Genomic DNA, 18,957 nt, shown 5'->3' on the forward strand with positions numbered 1-18,957 from the left:
CTCAACCTATCACTGATGGGCAGACCTGGTTGTAGCCAGAGAAATTCCCAGGGGAGAGACTACAGGCAAGGGTATACTTGGAGCTCAAAGGAAAGAGCAACAAGTTTAGATGCTAGACAGATGCAGTGTGAAGCTACCAGAGGGTTATGGGCAAAGATGGGCTGGGTAGTGTTAGAAAACATCATTTGGCTGTTTAAACACATTGTAGCCAAGCAAGACTGGATTCAGGAAGGGAGGCAGTTTGCAGTGGTTCACGGAAATGATAGTGGCTACTTGCACCAAGGAGGTTACAGCAAAGTAAAAATGTGGCCACTTTAGAGAGAGATTTTTAAATAGAATATCAGGATCTAGTGAAGAGGAAGCTACCAAGAATGACTCCTTTATCTCATCCACTGCAAATAAGTAATTTGGTACAGTTTATCATTTTAATATCATGAATAGATGTATGTCTGTATAGCTGTGCAGGTGCATAATAAAGACATCATTTTAGATTTAATAGCTAGAAAATGTGAAAAAGTATTTATACGAACACATTGGCTTGAACTTCTTTGATATCATACCTGTAAATTTCCATCAAAAACACTTACCATTATAATGAAATTATGTTTAACAAGAAAATTTTCAAGTTCATGTGAAGAGTAGCTCATGGTTCAAATATTATTTAATTTTAAAAGATGCTGATACAACGAAAGAGTTCCCTATTATTGGGTTTATTATCCAATGAATAAATTGTCACTAACACATTTAATTATTTTCAATGACTCTTTTACCATTTTAGATAACTGTTCATGAAAATACCCATATGCATATGCAGCTACACATACCCACGGAATTATCCTTGGAAAACTTTGACAGCTGGTCAAAGTTCTGTGTCTGAATCTACAAGCATATCAGAGCAGTGGTAGTTAGCAACAGTGCTACTGCTAAGGTATATTTGTCATCTGAGTACAAAGTGCTAAACCACATATATTTAAAAATTTATGCAAAATCATATTTACCAGCAGAGAAGTTGGGGATTTGGCAGGACATGTTCTAACCTGCTGAAATTTATAACCCGAAAAGTCAGAGCAGCTGGGGATGGGTTGTTGGCAAAGTGTCTGGTGATGCCGGCAGGAAAGGACAATACCATTTCTCCAGTAATCTTAACGATACATCTAGTGCATCAAAACACGTGAGAGAAGAGAAAGAGAGGAAATCCAGGTCAATAAACTGTCAATCAAAACAGCTAAGAAAAAGAAAATATTTGGGTAAGTATGTAAATAGCAAAAGAGATGATAGGTGTGCTTTTAATTCCTCTCTCAGCTACTAAGTCATTTCTAATTTACATGAGAACTTGTTGCTTAAAACTTACTTTTAAAGAGTGAACTATAAGAATCAAAGTACAAAGTCTATAGGTTGTCCTCACAAATAAAATAATCTACTCTTGTGATTCTCACTTTGATTTCTGAATTTTTGGCAGAATGTTTCAAGATATTAAATTGCATCATATTGTCACATTTTACTGAGACTTTGAGTAATGGGGTTAGTACCTTGAGCATAGTCTTTTACATACTTATGAGGTAAAGTTCTTGCTTCCTATTTAGTTAGTTCTTTATTCTATTAGCTTGTCTATTTGGTCACAATTATAAAATCAGACCTAGAAATTAATGCAATAAAATGATTTTTTATATGTTTATTTTATTTATATGTGATGCTGAGGATCAAACCCAGGGCCTCGCACATGCTAGGTGAGCGCTCTACTGCTGAGCTACCACCCCAATCCCCAATAAAATGATGTTTTGGAATGAAAAATACACCTTTTTTTTTTTTGTTAAATGGGCTTTATGGAGGCATAATTAACATACGAGAAACTGTACTTACTTATAGCATAAAATTCCATAACATTGTATGATGTGAAGTCACCATACAACCAAGATAACCATTTCTATCACCCTAAAACTTTCCTCCTGCCTTTTTTTTTTTGTTCAACATTTTTTAGTTGTTGATGAACCTTTATTTTTTATTTATTTGTGAGAATCGAACCCAGTGCCTCACACATGCTGGGTAAGCATGCTACCACTGAGCCACAACCCTGAGCCCCTCCTGCCTTTTAACTCCATTTTTGTAATCTCTCTACCCCAACTTTCCACTCCTGATCCCTAGGCAATTGTTAATATGTTTTCTGTTACTACATTAGTTTGCAATTTCTAGAATTATACATAACAGAATTACAAGGAATGTACTTTGGAGGTGTCAAAGTTCTTTCTATGAGAATTATTATTTTGATATTCATCCATGTAGTTGTGAGCATCAATAATTCATTTCTTCTTGTTGCTCTGAGGTACTTGGATATACTACTACAATGTTAAAAAGAATCCATTCACCTGTTGAAAATACATTCAGGTTCTTTCCAGTTTGGTGTGATAAATACGTATGTTAGGCCTTTGTATGGATACATGCTCTCCTTTCTCTTGGTAAGAACATGAGTGGAATCACTGGAACACATGGTAAGTGTATCTTTAACTTTTGAAGAAACTACCCAACTGTTTGTTAAAGTGGAAAATAAGCTGTATGACAGCATTTTACTAGTTTCTTCTCTAGTCTGTGGCTTAGTTTTTCCTTTCTCCTAAGAGCACTTTAAAGGGCAAGTTTTCAGTTCATCGATTTATTTCTTATAGGTTATCTCTAATCCAGTTATACTTTTTGTGTCCTAAGTAGTCAAAAATCTTTTTTTACCTATAGAAGTTTTCTTTCTTTTTAGTTTTGCATGTACTTTGTGACCCATTTTTGGTTAACTTCTGTATACAGTGTGAAACACAGAACTGAGTTTATCTGTATGCAGCAGCTATCTAATTGTATCAGCACATTTGTTCAGAAATGACTATCCTTTCTCCACTGAATTACTTTGGTGATTTTTTTTGAAGTTCGATTGTCCATATGTTTGGGATGGTGTCTGGATCCACTGTTCTGTTTCATGGATCTATTTTGCCTATTTTAAAACCAATACCACCCTGTCTTGATTATTGTAGCTTTACAACAGTTCTGAAATCAAGTCATGATAGTCATTCAACTTCGTACTTTTTCAAAGTTGTTTTGGGTATTGTGTGTACTTGCATTTCCATATAAAATTTAAAATCACTATATTAATTTAAACATAAAATAAATTTATTACCTCTCAGTTCCAATTCATCATTAACTGCCCACTCTAAAAATCCATGAATAATGGGCCCTTTCTCCTTTTTGCCAACAAACTCTATACTAAATCTTGTCAGTAGAGGGCGCTGGACAGAAAGCATGTTCAATTCCAGTGGGCTTGTTAGACAGGTTCCTATAATGTAAAGGGCTTTTCTAGGGCCAAACTCCTACAATGAATGTGGTGTCCCCTAGAGTGGATTGTAAAAGTAGTTCTGCCAGTGACATAAGCAGCTTTCTTATGGGCTCATGTAGTTCAAGTGACTGGGCTGCCCCAATGACCAGATTCTATAAAGCAGGAAGGGTTTCTGGCTCGGGGCTTTTGCCTTGTGTGTGCTAAATTTTAACCTTCTTCCCTCCTGGCTTCTGCAGTACTTGGTGGCCAGCTGCACCACCTGCCATTAGTTTCCTTTGGCATCTTCTTAAGCCAATTTGGCAGTGGAGTGTCTCAGCAACACACCTCCCCGTGAACAGTTAGTCTGCAGGGCTCTGCCTATGCCATGCCCAATAACTTGAAGAAGTGAGCTGGCACAGCTCACCTCACCTTTCAGTGGGGACAGTCCTTCACCTGAGGTCCAGTGTTTGCAAATCTTTGTTTCACGCATTTTGCCCATATTTGAGCTATTCCAGGTGAGAGAGTAAATTGGTCTGATACTCTACCTTGGTCAGAAGCAAACATCTCAAAAAGTTTATTTTTCTTTGGAAAACAGGAAATACAGTTAGCCCTCAGCTTCTGCAGATTTCATGGAAAATTGTGTCTGTACTGAACAACTACAGACTTCTTTTTCTTGTCATTATTCCTAAACAGTACAGGATACTGCTATTTATATATTATGTATATGATGTTAGATATTATAAATAATCTAGAGATGATTTAAAGTATATAAGAGGATTGCATAGGTTATAGGCTAACATGATACCATAAGGGAATTGAGCATCTGCAGATTTTGGTATCTGTGGGGGGTTCCTGAAACCTATTTCTCCCTCTACACATTGAGGGATGCCTGTATTTAAAACAAGAGACCTTTTTTAAGATTTCCCCATACATCTGGATAATTGACTCATGTATCACTTTAGCTCCAAACTCAAGAATGAAATTTCTAGGTTAGTAAATGAAAACTTTGCTCACATTTGAGAACAGAAGACTCAATTTTCACCCATAGTCACTTGATGTACTATGCAACTCTGTAATTGATGGGATACACCTAGCTCAGGTGAGATGGTCATTTTCAAAATAGTATGTGGGAAGAACTGCTACAGCTTTGTATGTGTGATGCTGGGTCTGGGTTAGAAGTAGGGTGAGGAAAGGTGAGTTTCCTCAAATTGCCATGTATTTCTCCTTCACTCAGATGTTATCCATGAATTTGCACCACTCTGAATAAGAATTTTGCTTTCTGGAAGTTTGCATTTCTGTCTCCCCTGGAGAATATTACTGATCTCCCAGATTGGGCATAAATTGCTGTCTTTCTCCTCTACTTTTTAAATTCATTAACCTTGTTTGATTACTCGTGTTTAAGTAGTGCCTAAATTAGCTTCTCCTCAAGCTAATTCTACTCTTGATGTTTGTCAATACATGGACATGTAGAATATTACGTTCTGGAAGACAACCACAGTTTTTCAGAGCACTTATTAATTTATATGTCAGCACCTACCATCACTCAGTATATTGCAGTTAGCAGTAGTGGCCCATGTGTTTTTTAATTGATAGGGAGCCTTCTCAGTTTCTTTTCTAGGTTGTTGAAAAGGAAATCTAAGAAGTGTCTTGGTAGGGAATGAGTTTGTCTTTTGTAAGCAAGTTGGAGAGGAGAGGATGTGACATTTATTAAGTAAAAAAAATTTACTCACTCCCTTGCCATGCAAGCTGTTATTATTATTATTATTTTGAGCAGGAGGCAATTAAAAAAGAAAGAAAGAAAGAACTGAAAGCCTAAGGGCTTTCAGTGTTGGGTAACAGAGTAGTTTGCATAGTCCAGAATAAAAAGTACGGAGGCTCCTCAGTTATATTTCTGCATCTCCATTGTCAGAGGCAGATCTTTGCTGATTTATTAATCCATCTAGTGTCTAACTGGATCTGAAATCTTTGTATAAAATTTATTATTTTGAATGTTCACTAAAGGAAAATAATTTTTTACCTTAATGATTGTTCCTATCAGTATAGTAAGGTGGCTACATTTAATGTGAGTTCGAATTACAGAAATTAAAAATGATGTGAAATGGAAATATGAACAAACTCTTTATGAATAAAATGTCAAGTGGTGTGAATCCTCACAAATGAAATGTTTGTCAAGAATGGCAAAAAGTTTTAAAGTCAAGTGGACTTATAAATTGGGTTCTCCCTATTGACACAGATAGCACTATGTTTGCTGGCTGTCAGCTGTAACGCTGGCCAGTTTGGGTAGGTGAATGTTGAATCTGAATTATACGCTGTCACCAGAAACACATCCCTCCTCCCAAGTGAGACTTCCACATACTGCATTGATAACTAAGCCCACAACTCTCTTCATAAGAGGTCTTCAATGAATATGCAGTTTGACATCTTTTATTTATATGCCTCTTTCATTGACTTGTATATTAAGCAAAATCCTTTTCATATTACAAGACTCAGTTCCAGGGAAGCCCTTTCAAAAGGGTTTCAACCTTCCTTAATTTTCCTTTCTCTGGTTCCCTTGGACACAAGTACAGATCATTTTTAGGAAACCAATGTAGTTTCTTGTACTTCTAATCTACTATTGTGAAGGTAAGTACTGTGTTTTCAGTTCTGGGAAGACAAAGGTGCACAAAATGCAGAACATAACAGGACAGGAATTCAATGAAATGTTATTAGAATAAATTTATACTTCTAACAACTGTAGAAATGGTACCTATAAAACATACCAAATTCTATATACTGCACTAGAATCAATAGCAACAAATAGAATATGCATGGTACTGTACAAGCTTCCTGTTGAAACAGGAAGACAATACAGAATGAATAATTAACATATGAGGATAAGAGATGGTAGCATATTTTGAGAAACTCAAGTTTTTCTAAGGGATTAGAAAATTAATCATTTTACCTTATCTTTTAGTGCCTTGGCTATTCAAATGTGAACTGGTAATGTAGCAGAGGTCAAAGATTCTCTGCCTATGACCTACTCAAAAAGATGCAAAAGTCAGAGTACCTGTTCCAGGTGCTATCAATGTTTAATATGAACATAACTATATTTGAATGTGTTATTATTGCATGACATTGTATGTAATAATTAAGCTAATAGGTTTCTGGATCCATTGTCTGAAAATAAATGGCTTTGATGCAAGATAGCAGTTGGCTTTATTTCTACCTGGTATTAGAATCTGAGGTGTTTCCTGAAAGTGAATAATGAAGGAAGAAAAATAAAATGATTTATTGCCTGTACATGGAATATAGAAAAAATGTCACCTCATAATCCGTTCATGAATTTCAGATCTCAAAATTTTAATGAAATACAGTGGATCTTCCATTTCAATAAAATGTTATAAGAATAAATGTAAGACATACTGCAACTATTTATGACACTATATTTGAAGACAGATTGCATATATATCCATAAGCCATATATACATATGTATATATACATATATATGTATATATGTGTGTGTGTGTGTGTATATATATTTATATATATACCTCCAAAAGCTAACCTATATATTTCCAAAGGCTGAGCTAATTAGAAAGGACATAGGAAGGGCACTAAATTATTAGGCTCATGGGAATGCTACGATCATGGTCAGTAGGCTCACAGGTGCAGACCTCCTGATCCAACTGTCATGTGTGCTGGGGAGACTGAATCAGTATATAAAAACCTGGCTTTTATTGTGATAGACCCACAGGGGTTACACCATTTCTTAGAAATAAAACAAAAAATATTATTAAGGGCTTCTTTTTAATATTATTTTTTATTTATAGGTGGACACAATATCTTTATTTTATTTTTAATGTGGTGCTGAGAATTGAACCCAGTGCCTCATGCATGGTAGGTGAGTGCTCTACCTCTGAGCTACAACCCCAGCCCCTATTAAGGGCTTCTTATCACCCATTGCCCCATATCTGCACCTATTCTTTTATGGACTGTGTATTACTTTTATGCACAAGTCTTATTTTCCATATCAGCTATTCTTTATAACCAATACTCGTCCTATCTAGTTCAATGGCAGGTACACAGTAGCCATTCTGTAGATGTTAGGTGAGTCCTTCCACTACACTTGTCTGGCAAACACCCCTTGAGTATTCCATGCCAGATCCTGTTTAGGTGCTAAGGACATATGGTGGACAAAACAGTGGGGTTAAGAGAACCATAATAGACAACAGGGAAAAACATGTAAGATGTTAATGAGGAGGGTTATGGGGAAAGAGGAAGAGGGGAGGAAAGGAATAAGGAAGTGTTAAGTGGGGAAGGAGGAAATGTGGTTTATATACATGAACAGGAAGTTTTCTGATAAATCTTTGGAACAACCACAGAAGGATGGTCTGGGGCTGTAGCTCAGTGGTAGAGCTCATGTCTCGCAGGTGTGAGGCCCTGGGTTCGATCCTCAGCACCACATACAAATAAATAAAGATATTGTCTGTTCATCTACAACTAAAAGAAAAAAAAAAAAAGAACCACAAAGGAAGTGAGGGGACAAATCATTAAGATATAAAGGAGAAAACAGACTAAAACAGAAAGAAGAACCAATGAAAAGACCCTGAGGTGTGGCTAGGATTTGGAAATGAAGGATAAACTGCCAGGAGGCCAGTGTGCCTTCCCCAGAGTGAGTAGGGATGTGAGGGATGGAGACAGGTCAGAGATAAGGAGGGGAGTAGTGAAGAGGAAATCAGAGAGGCCCCGGCTGGGAGGGTGTGCAGGTCTTGAAGGACAGAGCATTACGTGTTTTTGCTTTGAGCAAGATAGGAGGGTTTTGAGCAGAGGAATGACATGACATGAGGAGAGTAGACTCTAGAGGACAGAAGTGTAAGTGGAAGACCCATTAGGGCTCTCTGAGTGAATAAGTGAGGGAGTGAGTGAAAGCCGAGTCAGCAGCAGACAGAAAAGAATTCACTCTGGTATGATTCCCAGTGGTTTTCACACCAGCATACCATTCTCTTTGCACTCTTAGTTCTTCTTTTTAAAAAGCATGTATCTGTCTGTTTCCTTCAATGAAGGTCAGCTTGAGTTTCCTAAGGTATATGTCAGTTGGCAATAAGTAGTTCTTAGAACTGATAAGACAGAAAGTTATGCAGATTCTTTGTACAAAAAAGATCCTGCATAACCAGCATGTATGTAGAAAGTATATACACAGCCTAAGCCTGGTGCTCACAAGCTCAGATGAGGTAGCTTTTAATTTCTATAGACAGTGTGGTTATGGCACATGGCTCAAGTGCTAGAAGATGATTGAGAAAAGACATGAGAGAAACCAGAGCCCACAGAGTTTATTTCTCTACAATATTATGGACTATTATGGTTTGCATCTGGAAAGTTCCCCAAAGGATGGTATAATGAAGGCTTGCTTTCCCATGCAGCAATGTCTAGAGGTTTTAGGAAAATGACTAGTTCATGAGGGTTTTAATTTCATTGACTCATCAGGGTTAATATAACCATCAAGTGGATTAATGCATTTGATGGATTAATAATACTAATGGACTACTGGGAGGAGGTGGAAGTTGTAGGTAGGTGGGGCATGGTTGAAGTAAGTATATTACTAGGGGTTGCACCCTTGGGGACCACATCTTGTCCTTGACCCCTTCCCCTCTCTCTCTGTTTCCTGGCTGCCTTGAACTGAACAGCTTTCCTTTGCCTGCCCTTCCACCGTGATGTTCTGCCTGTTCAGCAATGGAGCTGAAACCTTTGAAACCTGAGCCAAAATAAACCTTTACTCCTCCAGGTTGTTTGTGTCAGGTATTTTGATCACAGCAAAGAAAAGCTGACTAACCCATGGGCCTAGAATAAAATCTGCATATTGTTGAAAGAGATGTGACATTTAGGGAGATTGGTAGATCCCAGGGGCTGGCATTACACCTAAAGGTGGAGTTACTAATTATATTGGTTTTCCAGTATAATTTTGTTAGGGTTAGACTTTAAAAAACTAGTGTTTCTAAAGTGTAAAGAGGATTCACACTTAGTCATACAAATTGCCACTTAAAATATATATGGGGATTCAAGTTCTAATAATACTTAATCATCGCTGTTTTAAAATTTTTTTATAAAATTGTCTGCATGCACATTTAATTTTAAATTCATTCTTCCTATCATAGATAGTAAGGTTTTCCGAGCCTTAGTCCTTGTAAGTAAAAAAAAAAAAAAAAAATTAAGAGAGCAATTTTTTCTCTTCCCTATGTTTCCCCTTTGTTTATAATCAGATTAAGGTCTGGTATTATGCTTATGACATTTAAAAACTGGTTTGACTTAGGTGTTTCGTTTTCAGTGTGGACTAATAGCCACTCTTTTATTTATTTATTTATTATCATGAACCTCTTTGGTAAACTGATGAACTCTGTAGTTGCTCTCTCTGGTAAAATGCACACAAAAGATATGCAATATAATTTCAGGGAATGCACAGACTTTCTGAATCCTATCCATGGAACTCCTTATCAAGATGTAAAATATTTAATGATGCCACAAATATGTTCAGGTCAAGTTCACTATCAGTACATACTGCTATAAATGAAATCAGGGTCATTTGAATAGAGGGTACTGCATTTTTCCCCTAGAATTTTAATTTTGCTATGATTTTAATTTTTCCTCTTCTTTTTGGACAGTTTTTCCTTCTTAGTGAGGATATCATATAACTTATTCCCTTGCTTCATTGGGCATTTTGGGAAGGTCTTTTTCTTCCATGTTATCATCCCAATGATCCACTATTTCCACCTATATGTGGGCTGTTCCCTTCTGGGGAAGACTAAGACATAAAAGAAATGATCTGGACATAGCTGTTAGGGGACCATAAACTTTCTCAAGTTTGACAGAATTAGAGTGGGTTTCTGTTACTTGCAATTAAAACTGAATCAGAGATTTCTAAACAGTAAGATATCAGATTGTTGGATCTTTTGATGCTTGTTAAAAAGCAGATGAGATAATTTTACTAATTAAATTTTATCCTCTATTCTAGGTGTGTCAACTATTATTGTTAACTGAATTCCTTATGGTTTTAGGATAAAGAGTAATATAGTTACATTTGGGCTGTCCCCTGCTAGATAGGATAGAGTTTGGAGAATATAGTGGACCACGTCCAAGGCTTACTTGCTTGGATCTGCTCCTTTGAAGTAGGCATTGACAGTTTCTGTAAATGCTGCTGCAACAGGGAGAGTGTCCTGGGCTCCCATGGTTAGGGGGCTGGGTCCCCTGGAAGAACCTGCATGAAATGAAATGCTTTCATTTATTAAGAGACATCTAGTATATATGGAACTAAAAGCCCATAATAGGATTAAGGTATAAAATCTATTGCTAAAAAATGTGCTAAGAACTATAACTCTGTATGCATATTCAACATAGAGCTCAAGTATTTGAAAGGAAATATTTGGCTGGTTTACAGACAAACACACTTGAAATTCATTCAATTACGTATCACTACAGAAAAGAAAATCCAAGCAGAACAAAGTCACAAGAGTTTTCAAATGTCTTGCATAAAGCATGAGGCAGTATTTTGCATGACAGTTTGTGCAGCAGGTAGTTAATAAATAAGATCATTACTTTTCTGTTTCCCATTTGAGCATTCAACCTAGTCAATTGCTCACACTTAAAACTTTGGAAGGGCCCAACAGTCAAGTGGTATCATATTACACACACTGTCCCTTTCTGGATTATTTTCATTTTGAAAAATTCAATTATTCTTAGTTCAAGTAAGCTCAAGTTTACATATCTAAAAACATATACAACCAAAATGTACATAGTGCTTAATTACAAGCACATAAATGCACCAATTCACACTGTTAAAATATCAGCAGCTATCCTGCTTTATTGAACACCTGCTGTGTACCAGACACCACATTCATTAAGTGCCTTACATGGATTATCTCATTTCAACTCCATCTTTGCCTAAAGGGCTGCTGGTTCCATTTTGTAGAAGAGAAAGCTGAAGGTCAAAAGGGTAAACCTAAATTTGTCTTTCTAGAAAGCTCATATTTTCACCACTATACCATACAGTTTGTCTATATGAAAGATTCAACTGTATCATTTTGCTGTAACCTGTATCTTCCAAATGCACCAAGGGTTAGAATTGCCATCTTCGCTACTAATCTCGAGGCATGGTACTGACAGTAGAGTAAATAGTATTTATGTCTCATGCTCACTTCTCCCCACTTCTGGCATATGCTAGTGTTGAGTTGTTTTCTTCTGCTTTCAGTAACTTCTGTCTTCTCCAGCTATGCAAAAATTCTACCTTCTGTATACTTCCTTCCTCGATAAAACCCTTCGTGATCGTTCTAGTTCATGCTAATTGCTTTCTTTTCTGTCTTCTCTTGGCTCCCAATAGTTTGGACTTGGTAACTGACAATTAACTTAACAAACATTTTTTAATATCTACTGTGTCTCAGGTGCCATATTAGGTACTGAGGATGCAATGATATATTAAACATGATCCTTGTCCTGAAGCACTTATAAATATTTCAGGCATTTTTTTAAAAGAGAGGAGAGAGAGAAAGAGAGAGAGAGAGAGGGAGAGAGAATTTTTTAATATTTATTCTTTGGTTTTCGGCGGACACAACATCTTTGTTTGTATGTGGTGCTGAGGATGGAACCCAGGCCGTACGCATGTCAGGCGAGCGCGCTTGAGCCACATCCCCAGCCCATATAGTTAAATATGTATTAGCAGCAGCAGTGTCTTCACCATCAACCTTCACTATAAGGGTTACCTCCACCACCATTATTTGTTGTACACTTGCTGTGTGTCTATGTTGGAAGAGAGTATTATCTTCATTTTGCAGTTGACAAAACTGCTATAGTTTGGATCTAGTGTTTCCTAAGTGCCAATATGTTAAAGGCTTGGTCATTAACCTATAGCACCATTAGAAGGTGGTGGAACCTTTAAGAAGTAGATCATTGAGGGTATGGTCCTGACAGAGACATTGGGACCTCAGCCTCTCTCTCTCTCTCTCTTTTTTTTTGCTTTTTGCTGTCACAAGAACTGACCTTTTCTGCCACGTGCTCCCACCATGAGGTACCACGTGCTGTCACAGGCCCAAAGCAACAGGGACAGGCGACCATAAATTGAAAACTTTGAAATCATGAGCCAAAATAAACCCCTTCTCCTTTTAAGCTGATTATTTCAGGTATTTTGTCCCAGTAATGGAAAACTGACTAACCCCAGAACCAAGGCTCAGAGATTTTGTATAACTTGCTAGTCTTACATAGCTGGTATATAAACAATTTAAAATTGTTAACTGAGATTTTGTATGAATTAAAGATTCATACATAATCTAAGGATTATATTATTTTACCTCCTATAGGCAATTGTGGTACTATTTAAGGTCAGGCAAATACCTATAGCACTATAGAGTGAGTGTGTTTTATCTAAGTCTTTGTTGCCTATGGGATTGTAAACTCCTAAAATGATGGAACTAAGGCATGAGCTTCTTTTATGGCACTGCCACATTCCCTAACCCAGAACCAGAATTACATTGACCTTTTGTAAATATATGTTGAATTATCCATTGTTGGATCTCAGTAAGGCAAAGTCTATACAAATCTGTAAATAACGAAGGCACAATAAAAAGAGGCCATTACTTTGCAATGTTGTTACCCGGTTTATTTGCTCATTCATTCATTCAAATATTTATTGAGTGACTAATAGGTTCTGGAGGAGAAGTGTTTCCCTAAGTAATGGTTAAAGTAGGGCCACAGTGGTGAGAGGGCTAGAATACTCACAGTCACCTTTTGATTGGAAGTTGGGATTGGTGAGGGGGCAGAAAAACCTGCAAATGCTAGAGTAATTCTATAAATGCTTTTAAAGAATGGTATGAGCAAAGCTCAACTGCTGTTTGAAAAGGTCAAGGAAGGCTTCACTGAGAAGATGATACTGGAGCTGAGGTTTGAGGATGAATAAGGTCTCATGAAGGGGAGGAGAAAGGAGACCAGCATGCACTTGTATGTGGGCCTGAGCAGACACATGGCCTTTTGAGAAAGCACAGGGAATGTGTTGTCAGTGTGAGGAGGGGAGTGCAGTGGGTACCGGAGGGTGAGACATGGAAATAGATGAATCTCAGGTCATCAAGAGTTTTGTATAAATGTTTAGGAAAATTTATCTTTATTTTGTAAATGATTTTTAGGCATTAAAATCATAGTTTCTTTTTTTAAAAAAATCATACTTTCTTTTTGACAATCTTATACAAATCCTGGGTGTTTTTCTGAGCAAAGTATCTATCTATCTGTCTATCTATCTATCTATTTATCTATCTATCTAATTTATGTAATTTGAAGAAGTATTATAAATTCCATAAGATCCTTGAGGGTACTGGAATTGAGTTTAGAACACCTTCAATTGAAGATGAGAGTCTCCTGAAATATTTGAGAGGGGGGCTGTGAGCTTTAGTTTAGATAACATTGGCTATATTGTGGTAGACAATTTAATGAAGGAGACAATAATGAGATGAGACTTCTTAAAAAGAAAAGAAAATTGGTGAGAAATGCAGATGTTCATATATAAAAGAGAATGTTATGGGTATTTATTTTTTAATTCTGCAAAGCATTTAGTAGTCTTTCATGACATTCTTGTGAATAGTGAAAGTTGGGTGGATAATAATCTTTCTAAGTAGTCTGACAGATGAATCACAATATCTAATGAGCATGAATCAGGGGTTCCATGTCTTTTTTGTTTTGTTTTGTTTTGAGGAGAAACTCTCTGGGAAATGATCTCAGAGGTCTGTACTTAGTTTGGGTTCTTTAGTTCCTTAGATAAAACTAGAAAAAATGCTCAGAAATAGCACATTGTAGAGGCTAAGAGCATGACATTTGACATTAGACACACCTAGGACTGAGCTCTGTCTCTGCCCTCATTATCTAAATGATCTTTGGCAGGAATGATGTAATAATACCCATTTTGTAGACCTGTTCTTAGGATAATATAAGTTAGAGCATTTAGCCCAGCACTTTGTTCATATAAAACACTGAATAATAATGAGCTATTTTATGATAATTATCATAATTGAACAACTTATACAGAGGTTATCTAAAATAATAACAAGCTTATTGAAATGTTCAAAAATTTCTCAAATTTTTTAGGATACTTAGCTGGCAATAACTAGAAAAATATTGGCACAAATCAGTGTGAAATGCTTACATATCAAGTTTAAAAATTAGTCAAACAATTGTAGCTTGAGGAAGACTGATTTGGTAGAAGAATGTGTGAGGGAAAAAACCCTTCTGGGGGTTCAGCTAATCAGCTTTCTATTGTTGGGTTCCAATCACTTCAGCTAACTTGGGCTGTGTTAAAGGAGGAGTAAAAGAAAGACCACTGGGAGTGATGGTTTCACTATCTTCGTTGTTTTTATGCATGGCTCAAAAGCATATGAGATTGCAATGAGGACACTAGTTCACTACAACTTGTGATGTACAAGGCCATCTGGAGTCTGACTTAGCTTTCTCTCTCATGATCTGTGTCCTCCGACTTCCTCCAACAGCCCTTACCTAGCTATGCCTACCTTTGGGCATATAGTCCTTGCTGTAGATCTCATCATAATTTCCAAGGAAGCAGAAACACACAGAACACTAAGCATTTCCAAATACGTTCTTTTACCTTAAAAGACTCACAGTTTACAACTCTACTTTCTGGACATGCCTATACATGTTATAGTATGCCATTTTGGATTTTTCTTTTTTCTTTTATTACATAATTTTCCTCATTGCTATCTGTTTTTCCTATCATTTCCCACAACTATTTATTATTCTACAAACCTTATCGTACAGTTGGGCCATTTCTAGGTACTAATCGAAATTCATCTTTGCATAAATTGAATTGATCTTCTCCTTTTAAACTATTTCCTTATTTCCTTAATTTTATTCCTTTTTGGTTTGGGACCAAACCAAAAAGCAGATCATTTTTAACTGTTAAGAATGCCAGGGTAATATGAAAAATTGTGCTCTATATATGTAATAAGAATTGTGATGCATTCTGCTGTCATATATAAATAAAAAAAAGAATGCCAGGACATTTTACATAACGATTATACTCAATCATAATGCTATTAGTAATAAATGAATGCTTTTGTTCCTCCACAGAACCCCAGAATCTTTGTTTAATAGGATTATTGGAAACTGGAATGAAACCAGGAGAATGTCCAGGATGGTGAGAAATTCAATCCTTATGGCTGAGAGGACTAAAAGAAAGATCTGGAAATTGTTTTATAATACCTGAAATAATATCCTAGTCAATGACTCAGGGGACCAGAGGTCAAGGCTATGTATCTTCAAGTTAATAGCTTTGTGACCTCGGGGAAGTCAATTAACCTTAGTTTCTCTCAACCAAGAAATGAAGGCAATCACTGAATACTCTCTGTTTTAGGATCCTATGATTTTAAGATTTTTATAGGCATTTAAAAATTTTTATAGTAAGAACAATTTTCTAATAGAGAAATAAGCTTCCCTAAAAATAGTCCCCCTTCACTGGTGATTTGTGTGGATCTATCGTATGGGTTGCGCTTCCACTATGTATGAGAGAATGGTGGGGACACAAAGGTGTAAACTTTCAGAAAATAAAGATACAAATGAATGGAACACTAAATAAAAACAATAAGTGCAATTAGGAGCTTAAGATGATAGTTCAATTGACAGGACTATAAAATTATTTCACTGCATTGATAAGTGCATGGTAGAGGAGATGCTATTACATGGTTTTAAGTAAAGAAAACTTGGGCTCTAGAGTCATATTGACTTGGGTATAAATTTCAGGCTTTTCCACTTGTAATCTGTATGACTAAGGATAAACTATTTAAAGTCCGTGACTCAGTTTCCTCATCTTTAAGATAATATCAATAAAAGGGTCCATATTAAAGACTTGTGGTGAACACCAAATAACATTTGTGAAGTCCTTAACATGGAACATATTTAAAAAAACATTCTAGTTTTATTTTTTTGCTGTTATTGTGTCAGGGTGAGCTTTACTGAGGTTGTGGAATTAGAGATGCTTATCTAAAATTGAATAGATGTTTCCTTTAGGAAAACAAAGGTAGATGAAACTACAAATGTAATTCTTCACTGAGACTGAAGATAGACTGGGATTTGGTTTTTTTTTAATCACGAAAATTTTGTTTTTAAAACAAAAATGAATTGTGTGTATACATGCCTAACTTGTCACAGGTCAGATAAATGGCTGTTGTATCTGTTTAAGGTGCTTGGTATAGTACTTATGCCTGTAGGAGACAAAAATTGACTAAATGCATACTTATTTTATTCAAATGAACAAATCTATAATCTGAACCTGGGAAAATTATCTAATCTCTCTTTGAGTTTTGGCTTCATCATATTGTAAAATGGATACTTTTCACAGATATTGTGAGGATTAAATATGATAATATAGGATGACCTTGTTATCTGAGAATAGTCAATATCAAGAAAGTTGCTTAAAACTAATGTATTTAAAATGGATACTAGTATTTCATGGTAAAATGGGTATTAAAATTTCATGGTATATAATGAGAGAAAGGTTTGAGACTCTAAATTGTCATAAACCAAACTTGTGGAAAGATCTTTTGTTAACAATATTGAGCTACAATGCTACTTAATAAGTTCTTAAAATGAACACAAATGATTTGTGCTGATATTTTCAGGAAGGGAAAATTTTTTTTTCAGTAAAATTGTATTATAGCTTTCCATACCATCTGAGGTTCAGAGTTGGCTTTGATTCCTGACCATAAATGAAGCCATTATTGCTAAGGGCCTCTCAATTTCTTGATTTTTCTTTTAAGGTGGCTATGATATAAGCAAACTTCCCCCCCTTTGTCCTTAATTGTTAATAGTTTTATTTCTGTCAACTCAATGGACAACGACTTTGGTTGTGATTGAAGCAGACTTACATAATCACTTTCATTGACTTCATAGAATGCTGCATCCCTGTTAAGGTTATCTTATCTGTAATAAGATACACTCACCGTATTTGGATAGTACAGCCATTGTTTGTAAGGTCAGACATTTATGAAAAAACTTACTGGCTCTGCATTCATATAATGGATGGGGATATGTGCTAGTGTTAATTTGGGAAAATGGATATTGGAATGAAGATTCATGTTAGAAGTAAATACTTTTATGTCATCATGACCTTTGCTTGCCTTCAGAATCCATTAACTGCAAGGTCACCAAAACTGAACAGTTTGGGTAGGGATTCACCAGTTGTGTGAATTGCAGTACCTGGTACAGAGTATTCAATGCACTGGTAGCCATTACACTAGCAGTGAGGACAAATCTACCAACAGTCATCACATGCAATGTATTGTTTCAGGCTACCCTCAAGGCTGTGTGCACAGGAGGGGACGTGAGGAGATTAGAAGTTCTTCCTAGGTCAGTAGAAAGAACAGTATTATGAGACTTTAAATTGAAAATGTGAGAACACACTTATGTGATCTTATGAGCTGAATTGATGATTAATAAAGTAATTCTAAAAAAAGTCACAGCAGCTTTTTTTTTTTTTTTAATTTAGGATAAATTTGGGGAAAGAAGAGTCAAATTTGATCTTTTCCTTTACATTTTGGAATGTTATGATTTACATTTGGTTCACATGGTAAAAAATATATGTGTATTGTAAGTGTACATGTATGTTCATGCTGCATATAAAAATCTACAGACTAAATTTTGGGGAGTTTTGACAGTTTAATACTTTTATTTAATCTAAAAATAATACTTTTATGATGAAAGTAAATCTGAGCATATACTTTTTGAATTCCAGGGATGACATTAAATATTCCATATGTTTGCTTTATGGAAGCTGACGCTTTTATGGAAAACATATTATTATCACCATTTTATAGTTGACCAGCCTGAGGCTTAAAAACGTCAAGAAGCTTTCCTCTGTAAATGCTACCTTGGCTTCTTGTGTAGAGAGGTGAGTAGCATCAGTTGACCTTCTCAGTGTCAATAAAGGAAAAAGGGTGGGGAGCCAATATCATTCAAAAGGCAAGGAGCCAATATAATCGAGTACCTGCTTTGGGCTAGACACTGGCTTTTATGCCTTACACATAGTTCATCATTTAATTATGAATACAGCTGTGTGTCTGGCTGGGCATTAGCACATATTACAGATCAAGAAAGAGAGAAACTAGTCTTTGCCCATGTTCTTATAATCAGAAGGTAGTGGAATCAGAATTCACACCTAGATCTATCTGGCTCCATGCTTTCCCATACAAACAGCCCCAAGGTATAAGAAAATAGGGTTACAATTGTTTTCAGCCTTTCTCCTTGCCTTGCCTACCTGCCCTGCCCTGGTTTACACATACACACACACACACACACACACACACACACACACACACTTTTGCTTTTAAAATTCTGTGTAGTCCAGAAACATGGAATCAACTAATATTTTTTGTCATAGTGAATTTTTCTTCAAACTGAGTCTTTCCTTAGCATTCTTAAATTGTCACCCAAAATTAATGCCTACTTTGTTCAACTCGGAAAATGGGAAAATTGTGCTTTGTTTTCATCACCAGAGCCATAGCAAGCCACATATTCAACTAAGTTCCTCAGGTAAGAATTTACTGTTTTCTTTGTCTAGCATGAGGACTCTTATTGCCAAATCCTAAGCATTTTCACATTGACAGCACTGAGAGTTTGATCTGAAATTGAGCCAGCTATAGCCTGGTACTATGAAGGA

The 18,957-nt window shown here is 36.2% G+C and overlaps 1 protein-coding gene across 10 annotated transcripts in view; it reads right to left on the reverse strand.

The window, feature by feature from the left end:
* The window catches only part of Sgip1 (SH3GL interacting endocytic adaptor 1), a 200,215-nt gene that overhangs the window by 12,333 nt on the left and 168,925 nt on the right, over positions 1-18,957 (reverse strand). For all 10 annotated transcript variants that reach the window (XM_076863755.2, XM_076863754.2, XM_076863751.2 and 7 more), the window contains 2 exons: positions 10,404-10,515; positions 999-1,154 (listed from right to left, as the gene is read on the reverse strand). In XM_076863755.2, the coding sequence (XP_076719870.1) occupies positions 999-1,154; positions 10,404-10,515 (268 nt within the window). The remainder of the gene's footprint in view (positions 1-998; positions 1,155-10,403; positions 10,516-18,957) is intronic.

This window comes from Callospermophilus lateralis, chromosome 7, assembly GCF_048772815.1.
Source record: "Callospermophilus lateralis isolate mCalLat2 chromosome 7, mCalLat2.hap1, whole genome shotgun sequence".
In the NCBI taxonomy this organism is placed as follows: Eukaryota; Metazoa; Chordata; class Mammalia; order Rodentia; family Sciuridae; genus Callospermophilus; species Callospermophilus lateralis.